General features: G+C 37.3%; 1 protein-coding gene across 1 annotated transcript; it reads right to left on the bottom strand.

Annotated features, from left to right (window-relative positions):
* Positions 1–594: 594 nt before the first annotated feature.
* BLOC1S5 (biogenesis of lysosomal organelles complex 1 subunit 5) lies at positions 595–20,328 on the bottom strand. The gene is made up of 5 exons (XM_062569986.1): positions 20,169–20,328; positions 15,302–15,384; positions 12,633–12,762; positions 10,920–10,978; positions 595–3,662 (listed from the first exon to the last, which is right to left on the bottom strand). Exons 1-5 carry the CDS (start codon positions 20,278–20,280, stop codon positions 3,483–3,485), a joined length of 564 nt encoding a protein of 187 aa, XP_062425970.1. The 5' UTR covers positions 20,281–20,328; the 3' UTR covers positions 595–3,482.
* Positions 20,329–26,397: the final 6,069 nt, after the last annotated feature.

Genomic DNA, 26,397 nt, shown 5'->3' with positions numbered 1-26,397 from the left:
TTATTTTTTAATTTACAAGCATATCATTTGATGCACTGTCTTATACAAAATACTGAATTACAGTTGAACCCAGAAAGAATTACATTCTGTACTTTGTACACAGACAGGGCTTTCCAACTTTCCTTAACAGGCTTGTGCTGACATCTACTGGGGAATACTTGTAAATCTTGAAATTCATAGCCTTGACACATCGGAAGCTTTTTCAGTTCGGGGTGAACTGTAACAATCATCAACCAATTGTCAACTGAATCCATAATTCATTTATTTGCAATTTAATTTATCTACTGAAAAAAACATACTTTCAAACTATAAATGAAAGTGACAGAGAATATGCAATTCTCCATCTGTAATTATGGGATTTTTCTAGTGTTACTTAGTGTTAAGTATTACCTAATATTAGCATAGAAAGCAGAGTGAGAACAAATAAATCATCTTTCTCTCTCCTTCTCAAGATTAAAAGAAGTGTGAAACCTTAGGTATATTATATCTCAAGGAGAACTGAACAAAAGTACTTAATTTTTAAAGCAAGATGGTAGTAGACAAAAATGTAAGTAATTCTTCAACTACTGAGCTCGTTATTAAACACACTAGCAGTTGTTTTCATATGAATAGAACACCACTTTATTGCTCTGCAATATGTTAGAATAGAAAGATTACACGAATATTCCAGTGATTACATGACATCCAAACACACTACTCACTACCAACAACAGTTATACGTATAGTCCAGTGAAACAGTGTTAAACAAAAGTTATATGCATACTCTGGTGAAAGGCAGGATTGCAAAATTCACTTTAGGCATTAGAAATTTAATTAAAAGTTGAAGACTTGATTCAGCTCCTATTAGGATCCAATGTAAACTTTTATCAAGTTTAACAGGGATTAAATAATTCCTTGAAGTTTTTCAAGGAATCTAAGTAAACTATTAAAAAGTTTAATCATGTAAACATTGCAAGTATAAGCTAAAATACTTCCATGAACAAATGCCATAAAACAACTTTGAAACTATTCTTTTCTATTTCTCCCAGTTGGTAAAGACTCTTTGCTGGATAACAGAATTTGAATCTTACAAAAACACTGTGGAACACTATTGTGTCAAACCAGATCACACTCTCACTTTGCTAAAAATGATAAAGTTAGGTACCACATAGCTATCATATCTGTCAGATATGTTCTATATTGATAAAAGAGATTAGACATAGTAAGGTTTTTGGTTTCTTTTCTTTCTTTTCTTTTTTCTTTTTTTTTTTTTTTTTAATGCTATGACAGAAAAATACGTTTTCCTGTAAATGTTGGCAAGTTTCTCCAAAGGCAATTTATGTATTTCAAAGCACCTCAAAAACAACAGCATATCATATATAAAAGAGTGAAAGCCACTGAATTTGGGATTAGATATTTTTCAGGTTGTCCCCCAATGAATGATAGTAGGCCAATAGCCAGGCACAGACAATGAAGAAACGTGATTTTTAGCATAATACCTGTATCATCCTAGAAAAGGAATACATTTTCAACACCAGTATTTAGAAGGTTTTCAAAGAATTGGGAGCACTAGACCCAGAAGGTTTTGGAAATATTTATTTTCCAGTGAACATCCAAATTGCAAGACTTGTATCATTGCTTAAGAGCCCTCAAATTGGAGGAATACTAAATTCTACAGCTCCAGTGCACAGTTAATGAGATATCTAAATTTTAATAAAGATTATCAGTGCAAAAATAAAATGTATTCAGAATATAGTTAGATGCATTTTATTATGAAGATATTTGGGCTTTGAGTACATATACATTTTTTAAGAGAGAAGTCACTTTCAGTTTGTCCTCAAAACAATCAGAAACTACCCTAGACTCAACTCTAAACATGCACTAACCTCTTCTTCATAAATGAAAGTCTGAGCTTAGTTATAACACTCATTAGAGGATACATAAGCTGAAAAATACTACAGAAGTTACCTCCTATTTAAAAAGGAGTTGTTCTAAAAGAGGCTTTCCTCTTTTTCAAGTGTGGGATACTTTGGAGACATCCACGTTTTTTTCCATCCACAACAGAGAATTAACAACGTTCCAGTATGCCCCAGTGTCGGTAAGTCCTCTTTTCAGTCCAGATACCTGATGATGATTGATGAAGCTGTCAGGCCGACAGTAGCAGACAGAGCAGCTTGGCAGGAATTCAGTGTTATTGAAAGAAATCTCAAATACTTATTCCATCTCCTCTACTAACTTTAATCACACTATCAACACGCTGCCAGGAATAGAGCTTTGACACCAAGCCATAAACTTACACAAGTAACCATTGTTGGCATATTGCTGCTGCAATACAGGTAAAGGGTAAATTATGTTTATTTTTACCTGTTTCCATTCTATATTGCACAGCAGTTAAAACATGAAAAGATATTTCCTGTACTATGGGTTAGCTTGCAGCAAATTTCATTAAGCTACAATGTCTCATTTTGCTTTGTTAATGAATGGATTAAGTTAAATTGTTCAGTTATATTGCTGTTAAATGCAAGTTTAAAATAAACGAAAATAGTGACAGGAGCTTCACATACTCCTTAACAGTTAGTAAGAAAATAGATTGGTACTACAGAGGTCTTACCATTAATCTGCTCATTTGTTACACTGATAAAGAAAAATAATCTTTCCTCAATTATTTTATAGATTAAGATAGTTCTGACAAGTTTATCTGTTAAGTAAACCAATAGTAAACCATACCAAATATTTAAGATAAATACTGTACTAGCTACAAGGTAATACAAAGACCAGCGTGCTTCCCATGATTACCTCTGAACTTGTTTTGGCTTTGCTTGGAATAGTAATGCTTAAAAAGAGAGGTCTGAGACACTTACAGGGAGAGAAAACTATTTGTTGTCCAAGGTAACTTAGCCACTTTTATTAGTCTGTTAGCAAAAACAAATTAAATCTCATCTCTGCTTCAGAGCTTAAGATACTTAAGATGCAAATGCCAAATCTGGAATTATTACTGGATTTAAAACCACACTGAGATTTTCCATCACTGAATTTTCAAAACCTACTGTATTCTGTAACACAAGCTGGTTTTCCTGAAATCTATGAATGGGATTTATAGTTTTCCCAGTTAATTCTCAGCTAACTATGGCTGGAACCTATTGCATGTACTTTCTGGGAAAGGGCTGTGATTGCATACTGGGATACTTAACATAACATTAGGCTCTACTTCCCCTAATGATACAGTACTGTCTGCACAAGGCAGGGAATTCTGGTTTGCAACTCTGAGCTGATGCAGTTGCACAATGTAGTTCTACTTTCCAACAAACTAAGAAATAATGGCACTCCACTGACCCTGAACAAGCATGAAGAGGCACTTAAGTCGAAAGTATGCAAAACTTTTCTTCCCATATCAAACTCAGAGGAAATTCTTTTTTTTTTTTTTTTCCAGAAGAATCTCAGTTTGGTAAGTCTGAAGCAACTGGGTAATGGCACATAAACAGAATTACTAAAAAAAGAAAGTCTTAAAAAGAAACGTATTTAGCCAGTTCCTTCTCCATGTCAGCATACTGCTCTTTGAGGCGCTGCATAGCTTTTCTGTGCTCTTCGTCCACCTCTGCTTGTTTGTTCTGTTGTTCTTTCACGAATGTCTCCCAGTGGGAAATGCGTTTCTCTTCATCAGCAATTAGCTTGTTGGTCAGAAGCTGAGAGGAGGAAAATGGGAAGTTTTAACAATCATTTCCAGACTAAAACAGTGGGTTTAATGAGGCCATGAAACTATATAATGTTAACATATCAGAGAAAATGGGTTTTTACTTCAGTAGAAGATCAAAGTAAAAAGATAGCTATTTATGCTATAATAAATGCAGAAGAAATGGTAATGTTTAAAATGTCTCATATAGTAATATTAGCAGAAATAGTATTCTATGCTGCAGTCTGGTAACTATAGAAAGTTAGCTATATAAATGGAAAGTCATTTTCAAATTACTAGTCAACTTCTGCTAGTATCTGAAGAATGTACTTGTTGCATTATTTGCTCCTCTGATTACTGACAATATTAGAAGTATTCCATTAGTGCAGCTGATATAAATATGGATCATCTCACAAAATCATATTTTCTTTTAAAATGAACTTCTGATCTCAGGAACATGGTATTCACTGTTTTTAGCCCTTGTTCTAGTTACAAAAAAAAAAATCACTATGAATGGACAAAAAAAAATTATTTTTGGGTTGGTTAGCACTGAAAGAAGCTGTGCACTGGCTCAAAGAGACGCAGAGTCCATCATTTAAGAAATATTTTTTTTAATCTGTTTTGAGATAGCTTCTTAGTAACCAAAATATTAATAATTTAAATAAAATGTAGCTGTTTTGTTTCAAAGGGTCTTCAACTTCTCCAGCTAGAAAAGTCAAAGAACCGGGAAACTGCACTTACTGCATGGCAAGTGAGTGCAGTTCCACATTATGTATGATACAGATTAAAAATGCATTGGAAGCATTACCATAGGCTGAGTTATGAGGAAAATATTAGGCCCACTATATTTCACATTGGTGAATGGTAGACAAAACAATGTTTTAGTGAGTTATGTATGTCCCTTACCTATGTACACATGCATCACTAGAAATTAAAGGATTCACTTCAACACTCAGGACACAACATTTATTTTCTTACTGCTTGCAATGTCAAATACACCTAAATAAAAGAACACTTCTGCATTTCACAACAAATAAAATGGCTAATAAAAGCATGTATAAATCATACATATCAGCCAACATTTCAGTATACTGCTCCTCTTTTCTTGACACTTGTGACCTTGAATGTCTCATTTACTGAAATGTGTTTTTACATACTAGAATAAATTTTTGAAAGTAGAACACTTCCACTACACTGTGACATGGAAGATAAACACAGTCCAATACAAGTCTTGATGAAAAAGCCTCTAAAACAAAAAGGAAAAACTGAAATACAAAAATAACATAGATACTGAATACTTTGAATGTGGCAATTACCATTTCTGTTTTAGCCAGCTAGCTCTCACTGTGATTTATGTCTAATAAAGTCATAAATCATAAGGCAGTTGTTCTTATGTTTGCTCCATCTTCCAGCAAAAGAAAGGGCTCACTCTTTTTTGATCAACAATGACTATTTTTCTATGTACAGAACTGCAGAGCACAAATATACTATTATACAGCTTCATTCTTTTAGACATCTGGTATTTTAGTAAATTAAACGCAATGGAAAACCATTTATATAGTCTCTTTTGTACCACATGATATGTTCTGCTCTTTAAGATGAAACATAACAGTTTAAATACACTATTTTTTGCCATGCAGTGTTTCATATGCATTGTAACAATATTAAGACAAGATCTGTTTCGTTTGCAACAGATACAGTGCTAGATACTAACACAAAAGCAAAAATCTGTATATGTGGCGGGGGAGGAGGGGAGTGTCTGTACTTCACCTCAGTTTTTGAAACTGCTGGTGAATCACACACTGCTTTTGACAAAGTGCCTACCTTTACCACTCAATTCTTGACTAACCCATGCTCCTGAATGGCACTTGAATGGCTTAAAAAAACCCCATAAAACTCATGTTGTTATTTGCGTCTTCCACAGCACTATTTCTAACCAAGGATACAAAATGATTTAGGTGTTAAAACCACTGGCGACATTTAAGCAGCATGAGATAGCTAAGTTTATATTACCAAAAACACTGGACAAACTCCTTTCTCCTCCAAAACAAATCTCTTCCATTCCCTTTCTCAATGTCTTGCGCCAGAAAAAGCTAAAGAGAAGTGACATTAAGAAATAAAGCAATGCTACAGCCAGTGATGCAGCCAGGCTATGTAGGTTGCCTAATATATATGCTTAGGTCTAAATTAAAAAAAAAAGAGAGAGCAGTAAAGAGCAATTGCTGTAACTGCTTATCCTTTAAATATATAAATGTAAGCAGCACTCTGCTGAAATAATAATAACTAACTTTTATAGAGTAAGGTTTACGCTGGAAATAAGACAGCTCTCTATGATAACAGTTTGAGCTTTGAACACAGTGAAAAGTTATAAGCATGAATAATAAGCACTTTATAAATCAGAAGAATAAAATTAACATAAGCTAGAGCAAACAAGCAAGAATGATCCTGTAAGAGGCTCCTATAGCAGTACAGCCTTGCCCTCAGCAGAACACTGAGAGTGACTTCTTGAAGACACAAACTCCTGTGCAGGACACTGACACTCAACTCCAGCATAAAAATGGGTCATCAAAAGATTCAGTTTATCAGTACAAGTTCCACACTGTACTTCAGCAAATAACCTTCAGGCCTGCCACGCTTTCTGCTTTCTTACTACAGTGGTCTCCATTTCTCCCATGTCCTCTTTATATCCAATACTATGAAGTTCAGTGTTTGATCTGTGCATCAGTGATGTGATGTGTGTAGAATATGATAATCTGCCTGGAATTCAATTTCTAATTGATTTCATAAAGGTAAGGAAAATAATATTTTCATTTTAAGGAAATACAATTTCAGGTTATTTTCCATTTTTTGTTATTTAGGAAGCTTGTCAATGTCCTTGTATTACATTTCTCACTCCTCAAAGTCTGGTGACTCAAAAACTAAGGAATAATCTCTAGCAAATTAAATAGCAATTAATACAAATAGCACTGTCTTCTTAAATTTCAGGATCCCTAGCTAAGGCACATTAATTCACTGTACATTTGACTCATGCTAATCAAAAAACAGCATGAATACACCTCTTAAATTGTGTACAATGAAGTTATCTTTGAAATACATACTTTCTCCTCTTGTGAAATATGAACTGAAAATTAAGAAGTTCAGGCTCTAGGTATCTCCTACAGTTTGCCTATACAAGTAGGACAACAGTAAGAATGATCAGTCTCTGGAGATTTGTATCACCTCGGTGATATTGATACATACAACATTCCAATAATTTTTTCATCATGAATAAAGTAATTGTTAGTAATTCACATTCCAGCTTCTCCACGTTCTCAGACACTTTGCATTCAAGAAATATTTAACAGCATTTTGAGCAACCAGTTACTGTGTCTCAGTACTTCAGGTTAAAAAACAAAATCACTCCTTAGAGGATAAATCAGTGAATTATTGCTCTCCCCAAAATAAAACCTATATGCACAAGATAAACATAACATCTTATGAAGCCACACGTAAGAAGAGAAAAAATAACCAATTAAGATACAATACATTATTTGAATGGCTGTTCTTTTCCATGAGGTATGTCATCTGCACACCCAATCACGCAAGCTTGAGTCTTCCCAGAAAAACTGTTGCTGCTTCATGCTGTCAGCTGTTGATGCTGTCCTAATTTTTTCCAAAGTGGTAATGTACTACCACAGCCTCGGACAACACCCAGTTCCCTGCAGTAATTAAGAGAACAGTGGACAGAGAGCCTATCCAGAGAGCACGGACCTACAAAAGGTTTAGCTCTGTAACTGGCATATTAGGCTCTTGAGTCCAAAAAAGATTCTGTGTCTTCTGGTAGCTACCACCTAAACACAGAAATGCTTTACATCTCCAGACACCCTGGTCCCAACATCAGCTTCCCAAATGCTTCATGCTGGCCATACGCACAGTAGTCCATGTTTCGAGATGTTAATATTACAGGCAAGTTATCTTTTTACTCAAAGAAAATAGTTCACAAATCCCACTTCACAACACAGGCTTGATGCTACAAAGCTACAGAGTATTCCTGCGTATCTCAGTTTCCTTAACCAAATATGTTAACCAGGCAGGTAGGGAGGAGAAAAAAAAAAAAAAAAAAAAAAAAAAAAAAAAGAAAGAAAGAAAGAACTTTTGCTCTTTTGCTTATGGCATTTATCTTGATGGCTTCATGGTGGAGATCTACTTCCAATTTCTGCTACACTGAAAAATTAATTTCTAGACAATTTATGCCTGCAACTATCCTGAACATTAAAGCACTTTAGTATTCTTATGTGCTTTTTTAGTCAGTTGCTACAGGAATACAGAACTATATCCTTTACCTGCTTGGGTATTGTGCAGGTTGAAGAGAATAAAACAGTGGAGTTTGTGTGTGCGCGTGTGTATTTTTTTTTTAATTTGAATTCATCAAGTCAGAGAATCATACCAAACATCTTAATTTCCAAGCCACACAATAATCCAAGGAATTTCAGTAGGTGGACCGATTAAGTGACATAAGACAGAAAGGGACAGAAAAATTGAAATTCCCTTTGCATACTGATATTCAGACAACATAAGATGTAGCATACATTCTGAATAAACACATATTCGTATTTTTAGGAGGTAGAAGAATGAGTTTTTCTAAAGTTTTCCAGAAAGATTTTGCAGTGTAGCCATCTTCTGATTTGTTAAATGAACGATTTTAACAGTCATGAAGAATGAAAACATTCTGCACTTTCAAACGTGCAGACTACAATTGGATGTTAACACAGTCCCTTTTCGTCATAGAAATAAATAAATAAATATAAAAGGAACAGTGATTCAGTGTTAATTTTTATTAGTTCTAAACTTTTAACTTCGCAAAAACAGCACAACTATGTAAGAGATGATTAAAATAAATTGTGGTCCATACACAATTAGGAAAGTATTTGAAATGAAATGAAGATGTGTGAAACTCTTGAACAGCTGAAAACTTCTAATTGCAAATTTTGGATTACTTGTGGTGATTCATAAAACAAACAGATAATTTTGATTTTTAGGGTGCAGGGCTGCAAATTGGAGAACTCTAATAAAATTTCACAAAGAACAGCACATACAAACATCAAAATAGAGTATTTTCACAGAACAACATTTCAGAGTATAGCCTAATTTTAAATCCTATCTTTTTATCTTCTCAATACTAAAACTGAATAAGGTTGTAAAATAAGTATAGTCTAAATTAATATGTAAAAACAAATAAAGAACATAGGCCTTTAAGTCAGATATAATCGGAAAACACCACCTAATAAGCACAGCATAGCCACCTCAGAAATTGTACAAGGTTTTACTCTTTGCTCATCCAACCAGAAGTGTCTAAGAAATATTTATACAATTAGAAAACAAAACAATACCTGTGCTGGATAACAAGACAGAAGCTGATTTTATGACAACATATTCAGGCTTCAAAAGAACAGATTATGTTGTTAGGTAAAATCTCATGACTTTTATAATATGGTAGAGATGCAGTATAAATGTAAACTTGAGCCAAATCAAAGCCTTAGTCAATTTATGATATTGTATGACACCAGTAAAGTATTTAGCTAGGAATCAGAAAAGTGTCTCAATAATTAGCTCTAAACTGCAATGTCTTAAGTGTTAGATAATCCAGTATTTCCTGTCATGCTGTAGGTTTCTATTAATTGAACTAAAAGGCTGTTTATCTGTCAGTAATAGTGGATTATACTTTAGGCTTTTGCTATGCACTAGATAAGAAATTGATACTGACAGACTAAGGGAAGACAACTGGTACTTACCATCACCTGCTGCATAGGAGAAACCTGTTTTACCTCATCTGAAAAAGTTTACCAGGAAGTACAAATAGTAATTTTCCATGGCTGTTAATTAGGCAAAGTTTTGGACTTCTTTAAAAATGAGAAAAAATTCCTTATCCTCAAACATTTTTAGAACTCCTGGCTGCAAACACTAACCACTTGACACTAGATCTTACAAAAATGCTATTCCTTACAAAACTTAATCAGAGGAAAAAGAATGAAGAAAAGGTATTTCCCCTCAAGCTGCAGAACTAAAGTGACAACTTTTACGTACAATTCCAAAAGGTTCCCTATCCCTGTGTGTTACTTAACACATTCGGAACGTTTCAAGCCAAGAAGTCTTACTATACAAGCTTAAAAGAAACACTAAAATACCTGAATAATAGCTATCAGTATTGCTCCATTTCATATCAAAAAAAACCAAACCAAAACAAAACATAGAGCTAATATTCTAAAAAAGAATATTTATAATTCTCATAAAATAGACAGTCATTTAGTAAGTTATAAAATGCATTAAAGTTTTACTTGAAAAATATCAAGCAGCAGAACTGTAAGAAGAATTTCCTACTTCAGTTCTCTATCAATATGTACACTACAGTATTAAGACACCATAAACAAACTTCAGGTTCAGTACTGCACTAGTCGCACAGTACCAGCATTCTACTGCAAACTGAACTGGCCACCTTCATTGATTACAAAAAGGAAAGAAAAATATGACTATCAGTTAACATAAATCAATGCACAGCCTATTTTGCATGATAGCCAAAGAAATGTCTTCAGTTTTTCTAAACCACTCCGTGATTATAACTACAATTTTGCAAGTAAAAAGATAACACTGGAATGCAATCCTGAAAGAGTAATGGGAAAATGTGAAACTAATTTCTCATATAATTTTCCAAATTTTAGATTCAGAGCACATGTACTTCAATGAGCAAAGTGTAGCCAACTGAAAAGATTCCAATGATTCACATGTTCCTATAATATAGCCTTTCATTAAATAACCCATCCACAAGTGAAAAAACACTTCCTTTTCAACAAGCAATACATATAATATGCTCAATGTTTTCAGCTAACTAGGAAAGATTTACATTTCCATTCTGGTAAGTTAGTAGGTGTTTTTGTTCCACAGAAAATAAACTTTTTTATTTAAACTTTCCCTGTATGTGACAATTACTATACTCTGAGCAAGGAGGGGAAAGTAAAGCAAAGGAAATAAAAAGTTTCCACACATCAGGAGATTATAGGAAGAGCTAGGGATCCATTACACCCTTAAAATATATAGTAGTGCACTGCAGTATGTGTTTTATAAGTACAGAAATCACTTCATAAGAAGTTTTACAAGAAGTATATAAAATACAGAAAAATTTATTTCCAAGTTTTACTTTACTGAAGTAATTACTAAAGGCAAGTAGACTTGCTGTACAAGCATTTGACAGTCTTATTCAGTCACATGATAAAAAATCTATCCATTCATCCTTTACCTTCCTTTCTTCATGCTCCTTCTCTTGGAGTCTATGGATTGCATCGTTGGCAGCTTGCACTAAAACGAAGAAATTTCAATAGATAAATCTAATGTTCTAAATCAAAGAGAAACTCACCTGAAAGGGGCCTAAAGACATGAGGCTTTTGCAAGTCAAATATTCTATGCAGACACTGTGCTTTTTACCCATTCTAGCACTTACCTCTGCAAGAAAAAGATTTGCCAATATTTGCAGGAAATGCTTTACATTCATAATTGTTTGGAGGTTCATGACTAAGTTAAACCCTTGTGCTTTCCAGAAGTTAAAAAAAATGAGAAGTCCTTAAGTCCTCTTGTGGCCACATTTCTTCAAGTTGCTGACAAGCTAAAGCACACTATTCAGCACCTTAGAAGAGATCTAAAAACCTTGCAAGTCAGTAAGTAAAAACAGATGGTCAAGCACTACAGTTTAGTTGCTTTCATTTCTTATTTTCTCCTAGCAAACACGAAAAGTGATTTGGTAAAAACAATACATGGAGAACATTTTTATCCTGAAGCCTCTTCTTTGCTGAGACTAAACCTAGGAAAATTTGTCAGTAGGAATACGAGCTGTATTTCTATCCAGAGGTTTTTTCCAAACCTATTTAGCACTTACTGTATGAACATGTAGAATGAAATCAACTATTTTCTCCAAAGCAGTCATCTTTCTCTTACTAATACAGTCTAGTGTTATGAAATACCATACTCATCTGTCATTATCTTAAAGCAGAACTGATCATGACAGATCCCACAGTCGAACATTAGAAAGTCAGGGAGCAATACAAAAGTTGCACTGCCATTTAGAAGATAATATGCCTTATCTGGACAGTTAAATTTTAAGTTTCAAATATTTGCTTTTAACCTTTATTATATCTGCAGCATCACCTTCCTGTATTATTCTGCTTAAATAGTTATACGAATTTAAATGTTTATACAACATACTATATGTAAAATATTAGAAAACCACAAAACCCCTATACTGACTTGTTTTAACTGGATAAACTTAGCTCCAGATAAAGCTTTACAGAGACACCCCCTGTTGTAATATCTTTTTGAGAAGTTGTCCTGCTGAATGAATAAGGAAAAAAAATACAAAAATACTAACAAAATTAGTACAACAGATTACAAACTCTTTCTTTTCAAATCTGATGAATAAAAGAAATAGCAGATGGCTGTAATTATGTAACTAAGATTAGCATATAAGTATTCATGACTAAAGGTAATAGCCAACTCTATCATCATACTTCATATTTATACATCTGCAAAATTTTGCTTTAAATAAAGGGAATCAGTACTATGCTTTCCCACACATAAATTCAAAAAACTTGAGGCTTGCACTGCAACTTGCTTGCAACAATCCAGAAAACTAAAATTCTGTGGCTTTACCCAACATGCAGCACTACCCTTGTTTGCAAGTGCACAGTAGAAAAACAACCTGAAATAGTTTCTATTGTAGTCAGTGTGAAACTTCAGCATAACCTTAACAAGAATTGTATTGGCTGGAACAATAAATGGCAAAATATGTCCCTGTTGTTCCCCTTTTGAAATTCCACAGAGATGAGAACAAAGCACATCAATGGCAGAAAATTTATCTAAAGATGACAATTCTTCCACAAACTATATTTTGAATCCAAAATCCAAGCTATACTATTCCTTAAAATAGTGCAATAACGAAAATAAGAAACTACTTGCTTACATCTCTCTAATGCTTTGCTTAGATTGTCATGCATAGCTTGCTCACACTTAGGAAGAACGTGTTCATTTGTCTCAAAGATTGTGTTCTTCAGATTTTCAAGTACTCTTAGCTCTCGGAGGCCACGTTTTTCCTGCCAGAAGAGTTGAAAGAGAAAAGAGTTTTATATTTTGCAGTTTTCATTTGCTGTTGCTATCTGTGGCCCTACTTAAATATTTATTTGTAGTGAGACTTTTCAACCTTTGCAACAACACACCATTCTCAATTCTCAATGGCCTACCTTAAACATATCATCTATCTGGTTTTAATATGAGTTATACAAAATAAAAAGAAAGTGACTTAACGAGCAAGTGTCAAACAAGAATTTCCACTTTCCAAAATAAGATGCCACTTGGTAAACTAGTAGCTTTATCTAAGCAGATCTAAGCAGACTGTACCATTGTTCATTAAAGTGTTGCCCTACTTCTTTAGTATGATAGATAAAATAAGTTTTATGAAAAAAGGGAGTAATGCTCCATTCTTGCCACTAAGATACAGGAATACTTTCAATAGTGCTCCTGGTCCTGGTGAGATATATTCGTATTTCTTAATAAAAAAAGTAGTGTGAAAAAAATGTTGTACATAGATAATTTATAACACATGCCTATGTATCAAAAACAAGAGAGAAATAGAACTTAAAAGCACTTTTATAACTTGAAGCATTTTTGTTGCAACTGAGCAACTTTCTGTAGCAACTGAGGGGCTATAGAGAAATAATATAGCAGTGATGCTACTCTCTCGATGTCTTGACTTTCCAGATTTCATATGGTACAGAGTTAAAACAAGACAACTAAGACTGTTTTCATCGAAGCAAACCAACAAAGTCAAGAGAAAAAGATAACATAAAGCAGCTGATTAAAGAGATGCCCCTTCTGGCTCTGCTGATCATGATTTATTAGAAGAAGCAGTTCAGGCTTGATTGCTTACATAAAAATCTAGTTTTTGATGCCACAGCACTAATTCTACTCTGAATTTCACTGGCACTTTCCTTAATACAATACAAATCTGTTCTAAACCTTTGTTGTTTTTTAGGTTAACAGGTAGAGTTGCAGATATGCATTCCTGTACTGCAAGTTGCTAATCATAAAGCAACACACAGTGCATCACTTAAAGCAGGCAAGTGGATCACACACATATCTGTTTTAAAACTTCAGAAACAGAGGCACAGAGAAGTAAAGTAGCTTCATTAGGTATACTCCAGACTTTCTGAATGCAAATCTATGTTCTCCCACTCAAAAAAAAAAACTTTATACACTAGATGTTAATCATTGAAAGGAAAAAATAAGAAAAAGGAAGGGGCCTACAAAAATATCTGATACTGTGAAGTTAGAGATAAGCGTAATTTTTGTAAGAAATTCTAAGCTTCAAAAACATATGTATTCCTTTGTTTTCCCATTTTTTCCCCCAAATATAAACCAGATATTAAATTTCAAGCACAGATCTAAGAATACATGAAATCTCTGTAAGAAAGGGAATCAGATTTTGGATACAACAAGAAAACTACATGAATTTAGACTGAATCTAACAAAGCCCTGGGGCTGGAGAAAAGCTTTTATATTTCTGTAATCCAAGTTTCAATCTTCCTTTCCATGGAAAGGCATGTAAAACTGTTTATCGTATAATTTATTTATGAAAAAATCAAAGAAGATACATCATTCCTTATGACTCTCAGATCCAAATAATACCGATCTGATGATAGCTTGGTTGGCACTCTTATTTTCCTAAACCACTGTGGAGATAAATTAGATCTACTTGAAATGCAACTATAACTGGAAACAAGAATGACATTAAAATGACATGTTTTAATCATCTTTGCACACTACAATAATATCAGAACTACATACTACATTTTCAGGACTAATTTTAAGATTTTGAATCCCATATTCTTTAGAAACGAAGAACGGCTTTTAGTAACAGCCTTTAATTAGCACAAAATTCTACTTTTCTAAACTTCTGCTGCCATCTTGTGGAACCTGTATTACAGTTCCAAAAGCAAAGCTGTCTATAAAACCTCTTTTACACTGGCTGTACTCCAGTCTTATTTGCAGCCAATCAGATAACATTCATTCTGTTTTGAATGGTGTTCTTACTTTGCATAAACTGTTGCTCTTCTCTTCCAGTAATAGTACGTTCTTCCGCAGAATAAAAACTAAAGCAAAATTAAAGGACAGCTGTGCTAGATGAAACCAGCTAAAGCACAAGCTGGTTTCTCTCAGACGAAATACTATATCTGCTTACAATATTTCTCTGAGCAATTTAGAACTCTCTAAGGTGTTAGGACCACATCATTCTCCCTCATCATTATTGCTCCCAGTCTTTTGCAAGAAAAAATATTTATGTGTTTCTCTATTATCTTTAAATAAAAAGACCAAAAATTACTGCCTTGTTTACTAAAATTCAAGATGCAGACATATAGAGTAGATATTTTAATCCGTACTTATTAATATAATTAATACAGATATTTAATCTGTATTACAGATTAAATTAATACAGATATTTAATCTGCGGGCAAAAGGTGTCAAATCTTTCTGAAGTAATTTACATACATACTATATTCTCAAAAAAGATGCTAAATTTTTTTAAAGTCTCAAACTATGACAGGCTATATCACCTGATGAGATAAAAATACTTACTTCAAATTCTTTAATAAAGTAACGTATTTCCCCCTGAATTACTGGTCTGTGATCCAGTAGTCTTGAATGAATTTCCCCAACATCTAGAAGATTAATGAAAGTCAGAATTTTAGTCTTCATCTCACTCCATACTAGGCTACACAATGCAATGTAGCATACCACCATTTAAAAGCAAGAGGTACTACTGCTGACAAAATATATATGAATCTAAAAGAAAAGCAGAATAATATCTGTTGGGCATTCTATCTATTAAACAAATCACCAACTGAGTAAAACACAACAAATTAATATTTTGCACACCACTTCTCCACGAAGGTGAGTGTTCACAGAATCACAGAACAGTTGAGGTTGGGAGGGACTTCTGGGTATCATCCTGTCCAACCCCCTTGTTCCAGTAGGGTTACCCAGATTATGTTGCCCAGGACCCCGCCAAATAAGATTCTGAACACCTCCAAGGGCTGATACTACAAAACCCTTCTAGACAACTAGTGTTCAACCACCCTCACAGTAAACAAGGAAGAGAGAGAGGAAGAAGAAGAAAAAAAAAAAAGAGAGAGAGAGAAAGAGAGAGAGAGAAAAAAGAAAGAAAGGAATTTGGGTCCATCTTCTTTACTCTCTCTCATCAGTCATTTACACATACGGATAAGATCCCCTTTGAGCCTTCGCTTCTCCAGGCTGAACAGTGCCAGCTCTCTTAGTCTCTCCTCAAGTGACAAATGCTCCAATCCTTTAGTCATCTTTGTAGCCCCTTGCTGCACTTGCTCCAGTAAGTCCGTGTCTCTCTTGTACTGAGGAGCCCAGAACTGGACACAACACTCCAGACTTGGGCTCATCAAGACTGAGCAGAGGCGAAGCATCACCTCCCTCCACCTGCTGGCTATGTCCTTCCTAATGCAGGCCACAAGGCAGTCGGCCGCCTTTGCCACAGGAGAACATTGCTGACTCATGGTCAACTTGTTGTCCGCCAGGTCCTTCTCTGCAAAGCTGCTCTTCAGTTGGTTGGCCCCCAACCTGTTATTCCTCCCCAGGGGCAGGATTTGGCACCTCCCTTTGTTGACCTTCATGAGGTGCCTCCCTGCCAATTTTTCCGGCTTGTCAAGGTACCTCTGAATGCCAGCACAACCATTTGCTGCATCACCATTTCTCCCAGTTTTTATCATCTGCAAGCTTCCTGAGGGTGCACACTGTCCCATCATCCAGGTCATTTACAAAGATGTTGAACAGTGACAGCCCTTTAGGGTACTCTACCAGTGACTGGCCTCCAGCTGAACTTCACACTGCTGAACACAACCCTCTGAGTCTGGCAGTTCAGTCAGTTTTCAATCTCGCTGTCCACTATTCAGCCTACACTTAATCAGCTTGTATATGAACATGTTATTGGAAACAACGTTGAAAGCCTCACTAACGCTGAGATAAACAACACCCACTGTTTTCCCCTCATCCACAGAGCCAGTCAACTCATCCTAGAAAGCTATTAGGTTGGTTAAGTCTGATATTCCCTTTGTAAATCCACGCACTCCTGATCACCTTGTGATCACCTTGTCCTTCATGCTAGTTACTCCATTATGTTCCCAGGAATCAAGGTGAGGCTGATCAGCATGTAGTTCCCTGGACCCTTTTATTTGCCCTTCTTGAAGACAGGAGTGACATTTGCTTTCTTCCAGTCCTCAGGAAGCTCTCCTGATCACCATGACATTTCAGAGAGATTTGAGAATGGCCTCCTAATGACACTGACCATCTCTCTCAGCATTATTGTGTTCACCCCCTCATTTCCCATAGACTTGTAAGTGTCCAGTTTGTTTAAGCGGTCCCTAATCTGATTCTCCTCCACCAAGGGTGAATTTGCATTGCTATAGACTTTCCCTCTGGTTTCAGAGACTTGCGATTGCTGAAGGCTGGACTTATCAGTAAAGACTGAGGCAAAGAAGGTACTGAATACTTTGGCCTTTTTCATGACCTCTGTCAGCACATCCTTGCCACATTCAGCAGCAGGCCTGCATTTTCCTTACCCTTCCTTCTGCTGCTGAGGTATTTGTAAAAGCCTTTCTTGTTGTCCTTCATATCCCTTGCCAGATTCAACTCCAGGTGGGCTCCAGTTTTTCTAACCCCATCCCTGCATAGATCTTTATATTCCTCCTCAGTCACCTGTCCCTGCTTCTACCTCTTCTGTGATTCCTTTTTATGCTTGAATTTTGTCTGGAGCGCCTTATTCATCCCTGCAGGCCTCCTGCCACTTTTGCTCAATTTCCTGCTGGTTGGGACAGACTGTTTTTGAGCTTGGAGGAGGTGATCCTTGAATATAAACAAGCTCCCTTAGACCACTCTTCTCTCCAGGTCCATATCCCCTTGGACTCTTCCAAGCAGGTCCCCGAAGATGCCAGAGTTTGCTCTCCTGAAGCCCACGATTGTGATCCTACTTTCTGCCCTGCTTCCTCTTTGCAGAATCCTGAACTCCATCACCTCATGGTCACTGTAGCCAAGGCTGCCTCTAACCTGCACATCCCCGACCAGTCCTTCCTTGTTTTTAAGTATTACGTACAACAGAGCACCTCTCTTTATTGGTTCCTCATCACCTGTGTTAGGAAGTTGTCATCGATGCACTCCAGAAACTTTGTGAATTGCTTATGCCCTGCTGTGCTGTCCCTCCAGCTGCTACTAGGGTGGTTGAAGTCTCCCATGAGGATCAGGACCTAAAAATGTGAGGCTCCTTTCAGCTGTCTGAAAGCCTCACCTACTTCTTTTTCCTGATCAGGTAATCTATAGCAGATACCCACTAAAACATCATCTATATGTCTGCACTAATCCTGGCCCAATAAATGTCAGCAGGCCTCTCACCCATCCCTAGGCAGACCTCCACACATTGCTGCTGCTTTCTCTCACATAAAGGGTAACTCCCCCTCCTTGTTGTCTCAGACTGTCCTTCCTAAAGAGCCTGTATCCATCCACCACAGCACTCCTGGTATGTGAGCTATTCTACCACATCTCCACTATCCCAATGAGATCATAGCCCTGTACAAGAGAATAGGCACAAAGACCTCTAATTCCTCCTGTTTCTTCCCCATACTGCGGTCATTTGTGCCAGGCACTTTAGAGAGGCACCCAAACATACTGATTTTCCAGAAAGGGTATGAGAGCTTCCCCCATAATGCTGTCCCATAGACAATTCCTTATTTATGGGCATATATTTGGGCTGACTCCATTTCAGTCCTTTTGTTGATTACAAGGTCCCTTCTGTTCCTGTCACCCCAGACTTTTTGTCTGCCATCACAGTCCATCGCTTCCTCACTTGACTATTGGTCATTCTATCATTCCTAGTTTAAAACTCGCCTTACGAGGTTCGCCAGCCTGTTGGCAAAGATACTTTTGCTTCACCTGGTCAGGTGGATCCTGCCTCTTCCAAGCAGTTTTTGATCTCAAAGTGTTGCATTGTCATAGAAACCATGTTGCTGACATCAGCTGTGCAAAAGATTGTTGACCCACAGGATCCATCTAGTCCTCTTCCCCCCACACCAGTAGGATCAAGGTGACCATCACCCCCAGTTGCTCTTTATCTCAGCCTCTGTTTCAATCCTCCTCTTCAGTATACAGCTTCTGTATCTCACTATTAATGGTAGTAAAAATTTGAGACAGTGCTGAACTAAAGATCTGTTCTACACAGATATACAGCTTAAGATGTGTGAGCTTTCTGCAGTGAGACACAAAAGGAAAGCTCAATACAAAGGAAAACTATCAGTGTTTTAGTGTTCTCTTCTTCCCTGTATCCCAGGGCTAAAGAGCTTAATCTTAAAAAAAACATTTATAACATTATGCATATATATCTATGCATGCCTATGCGTATATACACGCACACATGCTAATATAATCTTTATATAATGAGAAATAGACTTGGCTGTTTTAAAGAAAAAGCATATTTAATTTACAAGAGCTCTGGTAGCATATCAAACAAAGACTTGTCCAAGAAAAATACAGTGTGGTTCCATAAACTCTTTAAACTGACACTAAACCAATGCTGCCATCCAAAGGAATTACCCTACTTTTTCTCCCACCCCCAGCTGTTTGCTCCTTGCAGTTCTCACTCTCTGCTGTGGCCACATGTATCTGAACCAATAACCTTAATCCCATCCCACGAAAAAAGTACTGAAGGATGACTTCAAATTTAGGGAATGACATGATTACAGTAAATAAAACTTAGGATAAAACACTTAAAGTTCAAATACTCCTAAGTGCAGATTAACTAGCACAAAACCCAGGTCCTTAGGAGAAGCTCTTCTTAGAGGAGCAGCTATAGGGAAACTTCACGACAGTGGCCAGGACCCCACGGTCAAAACAGCTGTAAATGCAGCCTCCTAAAATAAAGCCACACAGCTATCCAGAACACTGAGTTTCAAGTGTCAAAAGATAAGCTTGTAACAGCTTTTCTGAAAAACAAAATAATTTCTTAAGTGTCTAACTTTAAGACTCTACTTGTTTAATAGAATCACAGAGGGCTGCCAAGTTACTACGGGATTGTTAGCCCAATTCTCTGCACTCCACTACGTTCACCTGACAAGGGTCTAACTTACTGCTAACCCGCAAGAAAGGCAATGCCCAAACGGGCAAATCCACTATGGCACCGCAAAAACAGCCGAAAAGTTTTAACACTAAACCAAAATTCTCTCTGCTGAACTTTCATGCCTACGTCTTGCCTTAGGCCAGGGCAGACTGTGACCCGCAGGCCCGTCCCTCCGCCGCAGCCCTGCCCGGGCGGCTCCCGCGGCGCCAACCGCCGCCCTGCCCCGCGCCGCCAACGGCCGGCGGCCACCGAGGCCCGCAACAGCCGAGCCCGCAGCCCGGCTCCCGGGAGAGGCGGCCCGACGCCGCTCCTTACCCTTTATAATGGGGTGGAGCGGGGTCCCGGCCGCCAGCGACTCCCGCTTCCTGTCGCCGGGCAGCCGGGCCGCTCCGCTGCGCCCGGGGGACGCGGGGCCGCCCCCGCTCATGGCGCTCCGCACACCTCCCGCGCAGCCCTTCCTCGTACCGCCCGGGCCACTTCCGCCTCGCTCCGAATGCCTCGGTGCGACGTCATCTCTCCGCGGCGGCCGCCCTGCCTCAACCGCGGCGGCGGCCGTTGCTGCGGCAACCACAGCGGCCACGGAGGGGCGGGAGCGTAGGCCCCCCCTCCCCCCCTCAGCGCCCCTCCGGCTCCCCAGGCGCCCCCTTTCCTGCGATAATTCATAAAACTCAGCTCTTCCAGTAAATTTTGATAACGTCTCTTGAGGTGTACAGGTGGGGAAAAAGACAGGGGCACAGGCAGGAGAGTGGTTATTGTGCAGATGAACAGAAGCCAGGAAGAAAGCAAGACCTTCCACACTCAGGCTTGCCATAAAAATTGGCCTCTCCCAGAAATTTCTGTTTGGAAATTTTGTTCATACGAAGCCTGAAGATTTCTGCGGATTTTCATGGTAGCCTAGAAAAACCAATACCGTCAAGGCTGGCAGTAGCTGAGGAAAGGAGTTCCCAGCAATTGCATGAGGAAGGCCTGGAATACAAAGATCAAGGGCATCACCTTCTTCTGGCCCTCTGCACGCCTCTGGGATCACACGGCGGGGGGGGGGGGGGGGAATAGGGGGAGTTTGTTTGGGCTGTTGTAGCAGAACAGATGTGAAATCAGAAAAATCCACTTGCTTTTGGGCGCAGAAAACATGAACGCCTCACACAATCGCACCTACACTTTGAGAAAATTAGTAGTAGTAGTCATCTATTTGGTAAATATAAAGAAAGGGTAGATGAAAGCAAGAACAAATAAAGACTCTGTGCTTTTATTATCTTAAACCATGTGACAGTATCAGGATGTGTCCCCTGTGCCAAAAATATATATATTTATAATCACTTTTCTCCATTATGAAACAATGTAACCAGTAACTCTCTCTTCTGTCTTTTTTTTTTCTTTATATAAAGTACATACTAGAATAACTCAATTCTTGTTTAGGTCTCTGTATTTTATTAGTAGAAAACATGAGTAGTTTTTTTTTTTTTTTTGAAACTGGTTCAGCCCACATTCTACCTTATGTAGTTCCTATAAGTAGCAGCCACAGCCAGAAAGAGGGAAAAAAGAGGATTTTTTTTTTTCCTAGTGTTAAGCTATGTCTATTTTAATAAAATGACCCTGTCATTAAATTGTGTGATGGAGCACAAAAATCAGAAGCATAAGAAATGCTCACTGAAATTAACATTTTTAAGTTGACAATACATGTAATTCTCTAAAGTCGGTCTCCAAAATAAGTGAACTAAGTTTGTTAAAACATTCGCTCCAAAAATTACTCATAGCATGGTTGAAATCTGTTTAAGCAACAATATGAAACTTACATTGGGAAGTGTTGAATACTTCCACTACAGTTATTATTAAATTCAGCATAAATGTATCATCTAAAGTAATTGGATTCCACTCTCACTGTTACATAGTCTGTAAATATTGCATGTTAAACAAACCACAACTAGCAGGGATAAAAATCATTAAAAATTTCTGTTCCCTTCTCCCCCCTGAAACAACCATCACCTGCAGCTTATACATTGGTATTTATATTTTCCATTTGCATCTAGAGTTAAGTACTGGACAATCACCAATAAATCAAGTTAGTGCTCCTACTTCACATAGCATATTCCAGTTGGCTTGATGATTATTAGCGATAGAATTGTTCAAATGCTAATTTTTTTCCTTCCCCACTCTACATGCCTTTCCAAGCATTAGTCTCTCTCTCTCAGACAAGTTACTTCACCTCTAAGCCATATGCTCCAGCTATCTTTTTATTTGCTAGGGAGGAAATCCTGTAGTTCAGGGATTTATAAATACTGCGTTTCTAGGAAAGACTTTTTACATCATGAGCAGTGTCAGATTCTGAATTCCAGGACTGAAACAAGGGCAAATACTGTGACAGATAAGTGCATTAGTTTCCAGAACTCCTGTCCTGAAACCATCTCTCCTCTTTGTATAAATACATATTTTTTTTAAAAAAAGAACATGCTTTATTTGATGCATTTATGCCTTTTTTTTTTAGCCTTGCTTACTCTCACTGCCCTGTCAAGCTTATTCTCAAAACATATTTAAAAAATTAAGGAGGACTTAAAGAGGTGATGACTATAAAAAGACAATAGTTGCAGAACCCCTAACCTGTCAGTTTGTAGAAAGTAGTCATCAAGTTGTAAAAATATGGAAATATCTATGGCTTGGAGCATGAAAATCAACATATGTAGTCATCATGTATTTTTTTGGAAGATATACTAAACAAATTATGTCACTTTTGCCTTGCAATGGAACCCGCTTTCTCTTTTAGGGATCACTGTGCCATTTACTATTAGTGTTAGCAGCATTCCGAATTGCAAAATCTTCAGATTAATGTGCCCAATCCTGTCATTTTTCCCACAGGCTGTCTAGCAATGATAATCCACTAAAGGATTGTTTCATCCAAGTGGCGGTGTCCAAGTCAAATGCTGGCAACAGGCAGGGAAACCCAAACCTGTTGAGGCAGACTTCTGCTGAGATGCAAGCAATTGGAGTGACAGCCCATAAAAGAGAGAGGCGGGGGACATACTTTGCATGAACAGAATAAGTCCATGGGCTGCATCTGTGATGGAAGACTGAAACTACAGTCATGATAGTTGGAAGTTTGTGGGCCGCGATGCTGATCCTGGTCAAAGCAGGCCTGGGGCAGTGCTGTTTGGAGTAGTGCCTTGTCAGATTAGCTGTATGGCTACTGTATTTGATGCTCAACCTGGACAGACAGGCCTGCCAGGCAGAAACTGCTCAGGCAGATGATGCTAGGGAGGACAAAAATTATCCACCGCAAGACTAAGAAGACAGATGACACCCAGCAGGAACAGCAAGCCAAATCTGCGGAATCCACAATACAGCTGGCTAGCCCTAGGCTACCTGCCTCTTTGAAGTGGAATAGACATCGCGGACGAGCTGTCAAATTAGATCACCAGCCTGGAAATGCTGAAAGAGATTTAGTTCCTCCAACAGAGAAAGGAAAGTTTAATAGATGAAAATCTTCCTGAACGAGCCAAGGTAATGTGGGAGGGGAATCCTTAAGATGCAACAACAATGAAAAATTACTAACCTCCCTCCTGCCTGCACAGTGTAAGATGAGATTGGCTCTGTTCTGTAGGAACTGGAAATTTTGTAGTCACTACCAGCACAGAAAATAAAGGCAACGCCTGCAGGAACGTACACAGAGCAGCAACAAGTAACCGTTACTACAAAATCAAATTCTCCCCCTAATCTATGTTATCTTTATATGTCACCCAAGAACTGGGGTCTAAAGTATGATAAATCCAATATTCAAGACATGCAGCAGTGGGATACAAAGATCCATTGTGAATCAAAAAGCTTAGTGCAGCAAAGACATATGATGGCAACTCCCCTCACATTTCTTTTGCAGTAGCATTCAACTTAAGCACAAGAATGCGAGGAGAAAAATTCAGTTTCAATGAACTGAGAACAAAATTAAGATTACTGAGTGTATAAGCACATGCTCATGGGTACAGAGAATACAAAACATTGGCATTACGGTTAGGGACAGCAGTAGCATGATTTAATTACAAATGCAAAGAAAGAAATACTGCTCTTAGGAGGAAAACATTACATGTATTAATCCATTTAACAGCTGCATCATTGCAATTATACTTTGAAGTTAAAGACCATGAAACACAAAGATTAAAGGAAGTGATAAAATTGAAAACTAGAAAGAAAGAAAATCAAATAGGCCTACAGATTTCTCCTTCTAATTTCAACTACAGCAAAAAAAAATAACATTTTTTTATTTAGCTACTAGGCTCTGTATACACATACATCCATAAAACCAATTTACGGCCACATCAAGACAAGTTTACCTGGAGAAAAATCATTATAACCTCTCAATTTGCAGCTTCACCATTCATGTATCAAACAACCATAATTCAGCTGTAGGGATAGAAGATGCTAGCAGATCAGAAAGAATGTGAACTAGTCCTCTGAACAGAAGAGCATGCACTGGATTCCTTGATAACAATTCTACAGGTGTATTTATTACTCTATTTTCATCTCTCAGCTAATCCCTTTTGTAAGTAAATTGCACAAATCTTTTCCAAAGTCAAAGCATGGAGGAACAGGCTTTTGACCATCTATTGCTTTATAACCAAGAGGAGGGTAAGGATGCCCAGGCTCCACAGCTCTCTGTCTGTGATATTACTTGAGTGTATTTTGGTTTAGGGACAAAAACATGTTAACATTTCTAAACTGTATTTTTGCAGAAAATAATAAATGTACACAAGAGTGTCTTTGAATGTAGAAAACACATGTCTACTTTAAATCTTTAGTTAGAGCCTCAACTACCTGCTTATACTCTGGATCCACACTCATACTGAACAGTCTGGATAACTCCCAGCTGCTAGATCATGACTTTCATTCGGTATAATTATAATCTAAAATAAACTAGCTTCTCTTCCCCCCCACCCCCTATGTGGGTGTGTGGGTGCACACACAAAGGTTGAAGACACATTGTATCAAGATACTCCAATAAGCCGTGATATTTACTGGAAAACTTAAGATCTACCTTTACAAAGATGTTCCCCATTTATAGGCCTATGTTCTTGCAAAGTATCAAATAGTAAGAAACTCTTTCCTGGAAGAAGGGCTACTTCTGTTTGGAAATATTCTGAAAAGAGTGGGATAGGCCATACAGAAGGAAAACAAGAAAAAATTAAAATGATATGAAAACATCACCTTTTACAGGCTAACAGCTAAGATGCTAACTAGGATTCTTAATCTTCCAGATGTTATGTGATCTACCCAAAGAGCCTCTGGCAATTTACTAGGTGGACACCTCTTGGAAGCAAGTATTTGCTAAGAATGGAGGGTGAAAAAAGGTAACTAACATAACTTGCTTGATTAGGCTGCTTTAATTGTTAGCAGAAGTCAAACATACATATTCTGGTTTCTGTGTAGGAAACTAGAATACTTACCTGGTACATAAATAATTGATGACAAGAGGAATTTCACAAAAAAGGGTATTATACATTTCAGTTAATATCAACAATTTCTTTACAGTTTTGATTATGATAAGCCTGCATTTTAGTTCCATCTGAATGGTCAGGTTTTCTTAGTACCTTGGTCTAAAATGCAAAATATTTTATTTTGGTAAGTATAGCACAGATTTCCTTCTCAAGTTTCTAATTCCTACTCAGTCTCTTCTCTAATGCTTCCATATTAAATCTGGATTTTTCTATAAATCACTGTTACCTAATTGTAAATCTCTATGCAAGAAGTGTCCCTAAAGACTATCCAAGTCAAACTAAATTCTGACAACTCACCCAAAAATGAAGTTAGACATGCAAAAAACAAACAAAAAAGCATTACAAACCATCAGCACATTTCTAATATATCCAATGCAATACTTGAACATCTATCTGTTTCAACCTGGCTTTTATGCAAGCAGTAGTCATCTTGGAAACAAGGTGAAAAAGACAAGTCAAAGTGGTAAGCGTAAGATTTCACTGAATAGTTAAAATAATCATATTTATTCTGCTGTTGAATTCTTCAGCTGCTGAAAGGTTGTCATGCAGTACTATCTCACCATATGGCAACAGCCCCAAGTGCTAGAGGCACACAGTTAAAAGACCATAACACGTCAGGCCCCTTGAATAAATTAGATAGAACAATTATGCAAAATAATAATACTGCACTGATGAGATACATTAACAAATGAGAGTGCGACTGTTCATGAAATGCTGTGGAAATAAATTCCACACATCACTGTGGTCACCATCATCATCAAATTGTGAAGCAAAAGTAAAACAACATCACGCTATTTACTGTGCCCTGCAGCAACAAAAATTTTAAGAAGTGGGTTGGAAGACAGGAAAGTCACTTTTACTAATGTTTAATGAAAGCATAATAAACTATTACAGAAAGTCAAGGAGTAGCAATTTTAAAAACAGCAGAACATTTACCCACTCACACTTTTTATACAGATCATCATCAGCTTCAGAGAGCTTTAGTACACTAGGTACCTATAAATAATGTGTAGTTTAATCTTTAGAACTCATGCAAGCTCAAGTAGATTTATCTATGTTTTTAGTCA

This window comes from Rhea pennata, chromosome 2, assembly GCF_028389875.1.
Source record: "Rhea pennata isolate bPtePen1 chromosome 2, bPtePen1.pri, whole genome shotgun sequence".
Classification (NCBI taxonomy): Eukaryota; Metazoa; Chordata; class Aves; order Rheiformes; family Rheidae; genus Rhea; species Rhea pennata.
The sequence above is the reverse complement of the archived record's forward strand: the minus strand, read 5'-3'. Positions and strand labels throughout refer to the sequence as shown.

Excerpts from the sequence above, each read along its gene's own strand:
- BLOC1S5 (XM_062569986.1), bottom strand. The coding sequence starts at position 20,280 with ATGAGCGGGGGCGGCCCCGCGTCCCCCGGGCGCAGCGGAGCGGCCCGG. Across the intron at positions 15,385-20,168 it reads GCTCCACCCCATTATAAAGG|ATGTTGGGGAAATTCATTCA; the intron begins GTAAGGAGCGGC and ends TTAATCTTCTAG. Across the intron at positions 10,979-12,632 it reads AAGCAAAGCATTAGAGAGAT|TGCAAGCTGCCAACGATGCA; the intron begins GTAAGCAAGTAG and ends TCTTCGTTTTAG.